Genomic DNA, 8,673 nt, shown 5'->3' with positions numbered 1-8,673 from the left:
TATTATGGAACTACTGACCCTAGGAAACAACAAGCTCTGTTACCCAAATTCTCCCTTAATCGTCATTACTGAAATAAGCTCTTCAAATAGATCCTAACCCTCGAACAACCTAGAATAAGCTCTCTAAGTTTAATTCAATGGCAGCCTTAAGAATTAGGAAAATAGANTGGCTTAGAGGTTGAGTTTGCTTGTGAGAATGTTATTATATAGGGATGGCAAATTATGGGTCATGGAACAACCCAACCTACCCCATTTCTTGTATCTAATATTGGGGTGGTTTGGGCAAGATACATTTGGGTTGTGGATCCCACTCCGATCCACTTTGAATGAATTCATTGTATTATTATCATGTTTAATATTATCATTATAATATATTTTTTAAATAATTATTTTTGCGTATAATTATCATTAATATTATTATAAATAATCGAATTTTTTTATTGTTTATCAAATTTATTTTAGAATAATTGTTTTGTTACATAATTAAAAATTAAATTTATGACATAATTAAATCTATTGCTTTAGTGATTGTCTTTTTTTTTTTTTTTTTTTTAAATAACAAATTATATTCAATAAATCTTTTTTAAAAAGTCTTGTGAGAACTATTTTAATCAAATTATCTCAATTACGTTTCTATGTAATCATTAAACAGAGCATTATCAAATATTATATCATTTATATATTCATCCAACGAAGTCATACTTAGAGTTATGTGATTTTACTATTTATAACTCAAATCTAATTAAATTTAGAGTTTTGATTGTTTATTTTTCTTTTTCAAATTGTCACTTAATTCTAGAAAAAAGATTTCTTACTTAAATCTAAAATATGAAAACTTTTTATGAACACATGAACCTAATTACCTAAAATACCTCTAATCATAACAAATTTAAAACTTAAATAAAAATGTTAAAAAAGTGTCCTATAATTTATTTTATGTATAACACTTTTTAATTAAATTTCCTTAATTAATTAATTAAGTTCCCAATTGCCAGAATCCAGTGTCAGCTATTAGATTCCAGTTGTTGGAAAACTTTAGGTAATAATATTGGTATCAATTGATAAGAAATATAGGGTTATTTGTGTTATTATTTATTAAGGGTAGAATAGTCTTTTCATTATTTCCTTTGTTTAGCCTATATATAGTCTCTTTGTATTTAGGTTAAATCATTCTTTTGTATTTGATTGTATTGTGCAGTATCAATGAAACCCTAGCCTCCTCTTTTTCTTATTTCATTTGGAGTGTTTAACATGGTATCAGAGCCAAGTTTCATGTATTGTGTTATTGGATTTTTTTTGTTTTGGAGTGATCGTACAATTTCGAGAGGGTAGTCGTTCAATTTCTGCAGTCTGCTATTTCGTTTTCCTTTCTTTTGCGTTCTGGTTTTCTTTGTTTTTTTATTGTGGCTACTGAAAAAGACGATTCACTTCAGTCTGTGAGTGTAAGGTTAGATGGAAAGAATTATTTGTATTGGAGTTGTGTGATGAGAAATTTTCTTAAGGGTAAAAAGATTTGGGGATATGTTAGTGGAACTTCTGTGAAACCTAAGAATACTGATGAGGGTTATGCTGCTTTGATAGATGTTTGGGAAGCAAACAATGCAAAAAATTATTACTTGGATTAACAATTTTGTTGAGCATTCCATAGGTACATAGTTGGCGAAGTATGAGACAGCAAAGGAGGTTTGGAATCATCTGTAAAGGTTATTTACTAAATCAAATTTTGCAAAGCAGTATCAATTGAAGAATGACATACGAGCTCTTCACCAGAAGAATATGAGTATTCATCAGTTTTATTCTGCTAGGACAGATCTTTGGGATCAATTGGCTCTTATAGAATCTGAAGAATTAAAGGCATGTGGTGCTTATATTGCTCATAGAGAACAGCAATGGTTGGTACAGTTTTTAATGGCACTTCGCAGTGATTTTGAAGGACTTAGAGGTTCCATTTTGCATCGTTCTCCACTTCCTTCTGTTGACTCAGTTGTCAGTGAGTTTTTGGCTAAAGAAACACGTCTTAAGTCTTATTCTGAAAAGGGAATTCTTTCTACTTCTAATCCTTTTGTGTTAGCAGTACCTTCTAAGCCACTCCTTAATAATCAAAATAAGCCTTACACAAGGGTTGCCTTCGACGAGTGCAGTTTTTGTAAGCAGAAAGGTCATTGGAAGGCTCAGTGTCCTAAGTTGAGACAGCAGAATCAATCGCAGCAGCAATCTCAAGCTTGGAAGCCTAGCAACCAGTCACAATATAATGCTCATAGAGCACCTCAGGGTTACAAACCACCACAGTCTAATACTGCATCAGTAGTTTCATCAGGTCCTTTCACAGATCCTAGTACTCTAGCTGAGCAATTTCAGAAGTTTCTCTTCTTACAGCCACAAGCAATGTCTGCTTCTTCTTCCGTAGGTCAGTCCCCTCATAGTTCTTCAAGTATGTCATATTTTGTGTGGGTCTTGGATTCTGGTGCTTCACATCACATGTTTCCATATTCTTCATCTTTTGCTTCTGTGTCTCCTTCGTCTTCTATTCCTATCATGACTGCTGATGGCACTCGTATGTCTTTAGCAGGTGTTGGTTCTGTTGTCACACCTCACTTGTCTCTCCCTAATGTTTATCATATTCTGAAACTCAAATTAAATCTTGCTTCTGTTGGTCAGTTATGTGATTCTGATAATTTAGTCACCTTTCCCTCTTTTTCTTTTTATGTGCAGGATCTGCAGTCTCAGAAGCTGATTGGGACAGGCCGTAGGAAGGGGGGACTATATATTTTGGATGAGTTAAAAGTGCCAGTTGCTGCTGCTACTAGTATTAATTTGTCTTTTTTTGGTTTGAGTCATTCTTCTTCTAGTTTTCATTTATGGCATTCTCGTTTAAGTCATGTTTCGTCTTCTCATTTGAGATTTTTGGCCTCCACATGGGCTTTAGGAAATTTGCAAACTTGTGATATTTCTGATTGTAGTAGATGTAAACTGGCAAAATTTTCAACTTTACCTTTTAATCGAAGTATTTATGNATGTTCCCTGAGAATGGTGGTTATGTGGTTTGGGTTTCATCTGCCTTAGGTCCCTATTGGGGGTTTCAGCAAGGTTGGATGAAATGGCTAAGTGGGGTTATTGATAATGCTTTGTATCCGGTTCTGTTTCTTGACTACTTGAAGTCAGGTATTCCGGAGCTAGGTGGTGGTTTACCTAGAACCTTTTCAGCATTAGGTTTAACTGCTATTCTCACTTTCTTGAACTATAGGGGTTTAGTCATTGTGGGATGGGTTGCTATCCTTTTAGGGGTTTTTTCACTTCTTCCTTTCATAGTTATGGGACTTGTGGCAATCCCAAAGTTGGAGCCTTCAAGATGGCTTGTGGTGAATCTACATGACGTGGATTGGAATTTGTATTTGAACACTCTTTTCTGGAATCTAAACTATTGGGATTCGATAAGTACATTAGCTGGGGAGGTGGATAACCCAAAGAAGACTCTCCCAAAGTCTCTGTTTTATGCAGTGATCTTGGTTGTTGTTGGGTATTTCTTCCCCCTTCTTATTGGTACAGGTGCTGTTCCACTTAATCGTGAGCTGTGGACTGATGGTTATTTTTCAGACATCGCAAAATTGCTTGGAGGAGTTTGGTTGAGATGGTGGATTCAAGGGGCTGCAGCAATGTCAAATATGGGTATGTTTGTGGCTGAGATGAGCAGTGACTCTTTCCAACTTTTGGGGATGGCTGAGCGTGGAATGTTGCCTGAGTGTTTTGCTAAGAGATCCTGTTATGGAACTCCCTTGATTGGAATTTTATTCTCGGCGTCTGGTGTGATTCTGCTGTCATGGCTGAGCTTTCAAGAGATTGTAGCTGCAGAGAATTTCTTGTACTGTTTTGGCATGATTTTGGAGTTTATAGCATTTGTACAATTAAGGATGAAATATCCAGCTGCTTCTCGTCCTTACAAGATACCCATTGGGACAGCTGGATCGATTCTTATGTGTATTCCTCCAACCATATTGATTTGTGTTGTGTTGGCTTTTTCTTCGCTCAAAGTTGCTGCTATAAGCCTTGGTGCTGTGGTGATTGGCCTTGTGATGCAACCTTGTCTGAAGTATACCGAGAGAAAGAGATGGATGAAATTCTCCACCAATGCGAACCTCCCAGATTTTCATGGCCATAGCCAAGAGAGTTCTAATGCACTAATAGAGTAACAAATCCCAGCTAAAGTTTGAGAGGCTAAGAATCAAGACGTAGTACAATATTGCTAAGTGGCCAACATCGAATCCCTTGTCACGTGGTATCAAGGTTAGAACAATATCTGTGACAAGTAAGCCACAGTTTCTTATTTATAAACAAATGTGCCTATTTAATTGTGTAGTGATAAATGGCAACAGCTGTTCATCATCTTTGGTTTTTGAGTGATGATAGACGGAAATGGTCATTGAACATTTTGAAATATCCAACATTAGTATCATAAGAAATCATGTTAGTGTTCAGTAGTTTGTTTTACAACGTATGGCAATGTAATTTCAAATAAGACGAACCCTGTGAAATTGTAGATTTGGTAATCGTTGCTACATGCTTATTCCTTTTAGAACTACTATCATTCTTCTATCTTTTGAAATTTAAAGTTACATATATAGAGTTTTATGATATCATCTTTTTCTGAATTCAAGTTCATCAGGGACAGAATACCTCATGCAGACTCTACTCAGCAGAGCTGAATTTCAATTTATCATCCAGAAAATGGACTTCATAAGTCAACATTCTCACAGAATCTATTGCAACATTCTTTCACACTTCAAATGATTCGGCAATTTATGGACCTAATGAGTCTGGAATTGTTTATCTGAAAATAAATGCCAATTACCAGAAGAACATTTGTTGAAGTAGTTTCCGGCGCATCTTATCTTAACTTAATCTGACCTCTTGGAAACTGGGAAGGGATGAGTCTCGCCATCTTTTGAGAAAGTACTTGTTTGTAGAAGTGGCCCTGCTTTGATTTTCGGCTTCTTAATGAGAAAATGCTATATAGATGAAATGGCTTTGTTCTCTCTTCTTTCGCTTACACTCACCTCTTCAAACCGATACCGTCAATTTCCGTTTCCTCCCTAATTGCATATGCTTTTCTTTTGATACGAATTTTGACTTCAGTATAAATGAGCATATCTTCATTGAACATGAGTGGTAATAACAGTTGATTCAATACTCAAAAAGGTTGAAATCAAGAATAGAAAGATCTAACTTTATTACTTCAAAACTTAGAAGGAAATTATAATTAAAAAAAAAAAAAGTGGTTGTTCTAAATTCATTAAAAATTTAGTTGGCTCCACAGACATTGAACTTATAATCTAAAATGCTGGTTGAAAAGGTGGGTTGTTGTAGGATAACTTTCTTTGATGATTAATCGATGTACGTATGAGTTAATCCGAACATTTCAATTAAAAAAGGGGGGGAGGGGGGAGCACTTATAAACATTAAAAGAAATCCGCTTCCTAATCATGTGGGACGTTGCATTAGAGTCCATAACTATTTTTGACTAAATTCTTGAATTTCTACAACTTATATAATAATCCACATTAATTTCAATCGCAGGATGTAAAATTTTATTTACATGGATCTGATCATCCAAAGTTAATTAGAGCTTGTAAAAAAATAAAATTAAAGTTCATAATAAAAATTTACGATATATCAACCGCAGTCATTCTTTGATTAGGAGAAGTGATGCAATAAGCCCACTTAGATCTGTTTTCTTATTTCTCTTCACAAGTTTGGAGTATTTTTTCATTAGATAAAAGAAAATTTTTATAATGGATTATTTTAATTATTTTTGTAAATAAATTTTCAATGGATTATTAAATAAAGGACATTTTTTTTTTCTAAATAGATTATTAAACGAAAATCTTTAACAGTTCCTTTCTCAGAGTAAACAGACGCAAACGCCTAAACTTAACCGGGCACGATTGGCCGTAATATAATCAAAGGAAAACCTAGCTGTTGTTGCATCTGGGTCATCAAGAGAGAGAGATAAAAATGGGTAACAGAGAAGAAGATCTTCACGCGGCAGCAAGGTCCGGTGACCTGAAATCTGTGCAGTTAATACTTTGCTCTAACCCTTTATCCCTCAACTCCAGAGATAAGCACTCCAGAACTCCGTATCCTTAATTGTTTTTTATAAGAATTGATTGAATATAACTATGTCTACATTTTCCACAAATTATGTTAACTTGCTCTTTTTTCATTCAGCTTATTTAGGAACGGGTTTTGAAATTTTTGTTGTATAGCCTGAAATTTGGAAAGGGGTTTTTCTTTTGGAATCATAGCTGTGCCTTTGGATGCTATTAATTGATTTTGTACAGGGTTTAATTACACCAAGTTAAGGTTTTGATATATTTTTCATTGCTTTGATAGGCTATTAGGGCTATTATGTTGCAGCTCCTTAGGTTATTACTTGTGGTCAATAGAGGCTTATCGTTGCCCTACTTTTGAAACCGATCAGATGATGGAAATGCATTTTCTATTACCTTTATGAATGTGCAGCTATTAGACCTTTTTCATATTCCAAAACATAAGAAAGTTTTTGTTCTTGAATTGTTTTGCGTGATTGCTTAATCTGCAGTGTGATGCTAGCTGGCTCTATCAATTGGGGTTCTTTTGTCTCGTTTGATTACTACTTTCAAGTCATGGTGTTTTGATTTGTTTACTTGACGTTAGCGACTGTGTACCGTAGACTACATTTAGCTGCATGGTCAGGGCATACAGAGGTGGTGAGTTATCTCTGCAAGCAAAAAGCTGATGTTGGTGCTGCGGCCATGGATGACATGGGTGCAATTCATTTTGCATCCCAAAAGGGACATTTGGAAGTTGTCCGGGCTCTAGTTTCTTTCGGTGCCTCTGTTAAAGCTCTCACACGCAAGGGCCTAACTCCGCTTCACTATGCTGTTCAAGGGTCTCATCAGGATCTTGTTAAGTACTTGGTTAAAAAAGGTGCCAGTCTCAGTGCCAAGACAAAAGCAGGAAAAACACCTCTTGATCTTGCACGGAGCGAAGAAATCCGCTCCTTTTTGGAAGAATGGGAACAATCGTCTAAGAAAGGAAATCAGAATCCTAAAGAGAAAGCTGAAGGAACTGATTCAATGCAATCGCCAGTGGAAAAGCCAGAGAATTCCAGTGGTGAAGTTGCTTCTGGTATCGATGAAGAACAGGGGGATGCAAGTCTGAAGAGGAAGGGTAATGAGCATGATATTAAGGAAGCCTCATCAGAACCGAAGAAGACAAAAGTAGCGCTTAAACATCTGCTAAGCGCGGACGACACTCAAGAGGATGAAGAAACATTGTAATAAAACATAAGAGTAATTTAATAATGACTGTATCAGTAGAGTAATGGAGCATCATGGAGCTCATTTGCTTCATTGCGTAGGATGATGTAGATGTTTCACTTTATAAAATAGCTAATGTCTTTCCGTTTTCTTCCCTGATATTATTCTGTTTTTAATTTCGGTTTTACCAAATGTTATGTTATAATGTGTAATAGAGCTGCAGCAGCTGTTTCAGAAACATTTCTATGGAAAAAAACTTTTAACTGTTTAACTAATGAGCTCGGTCCAAGATTTGTATGGAAAGAAAAGAAGGGGGTTATTTCATTCATACATTCTTGTGATTTTGACCAAAGATAGAATCTGGGTTTTTATGATGAAATTTTCAAAGGAAAATAAACTTTCAGCTATTTGGTCTCAATTAATTTATCTGCCATAGAATCATGTGAGTAATGGAACTGATCCAAAAATAAACTTTTATTAAGATTTGAGATATTTTCGATTACATAGGTGCATCATTTATCTATTTATTTAAATAAATAATGATATGCCTGCGTTAATGGACCAAATTTTTTTTGAATTACAGTTGACTATGCCATGAAAACAAAATCAACGATGCTCGAGAATTTAGAACCTAGACACCAATGAAATATCCAGGGAGTAATTTGGTTTTAATGTGATAATATATGGCATCTGGGTTGGTCATAGAATTTTTTTTTTATACAAATGTTGACTAGGAACATTCCATTGAATCTAATGGTAATGGTACTTCTCCTTTCATGTTAAATTTGCTTCTAAATAGAATAAAATTGACAATCATTTTGTTTTGAAGTTGTACCTCACACAGCCTTTCAATAATTGAAATAATGATAGATGGAGATTTACACCTGTTTTAGACCTCCATTGCCACTGTCTAATTGAATCATTTTGTCTTGAAGTTGTATCTCATACATCCTTTTAAGAATTGAAATGATGACATATGGAGATTTGCACCTGTTTTAGACCTCCATTGCCACTGACTAATTGAATCATTTTGTCTTGAAGTTGTATCTCATACATCCTTTTAAGAATTGAAATGATGATATATGGAGATTTGCACCTGTTTTAGACCTCCATTGCCACTGACTAATTGAACACGAGGAAACTGAACCAGTGAAATGGTGGAAGATAAATGGGATGACTTCAAGTACTAATTTAAAAATACAACATCCTGGTGAGGTGAGACCACTTTTTGACGGGTGATGGAGCCACTAAATTAAGAAACCCCTTGGGTAGAAGGCTTAAATAAACCATGTCCATTCAATAAGTGATGGTTACAGTCTAGAAATTATGAACACAGACCTTTTTATAGCTCTTTAATATGGTCATTAAAACACTTCAA

General features: G+C 35.0%; 2 protein-coding genes across 2 annotated transcripts; both read left to right on the top strand.

Moving 5' to 3' along the window:
- The first annotated feature begins 3,014 nt into the window (after positions 1–3,014).
- On the top strand, positions 3,015–4,576 carry LOC116141695 (probable polyamine transporter At1g31830). Its single transcript, XM_031427167.1, has one exon. The coding sequence runs from the start codon at positions 3,015–3,017 to the stop codon at positions 4,185–4,187; it is 1,173 nt and encodes a 390-aa protein (XP_031283027.1). The 3' UTR covers positions 4,188–4,576.
- A 1,293-nt stretch (positions 4,577–5,869) lies between these two features.
- Positions 5,870–7,454, top strand: LOC116141697 (poly [ADP-ribose] polymerase tankyrase). The gene is made up of 2 exons (XM_031427172.1): positions 5,870–6,131; positions 6,707–7,454. Exons 1-2 carry the CDS (start codon positions 6,010–6,012, stop codon positions 7,314–7,316), a joined length of 732 nt encoding a protein of 243 aa, XP_031283032.1. The 5' UTR covers positions 5,870–6,009; the 3' UTR covers positions 7,317–7,454.
- Positions 7,455–8,673: the final 1,219 nt, after the last annotated feature.

This window comes from Pistacia vera, unplaced genomic scaffold, assembly GCF_008641045.1.
Source record: "Pistacia vera cultivar Batoury unplaced genomic scaffold, PisVer_v2 Contig40, whole genome shotgun sequence".
Classification (NCBI taxonomy): Eukaryota; Viridiplantae; Streptophyta; class Magnoliopsida; order Sapindales; family Anacardiaceae; genus Pistacia; species Pistacia vera.
This window is presented reverse-complemented; position numbering and strand designations above follow the sequence as displayed.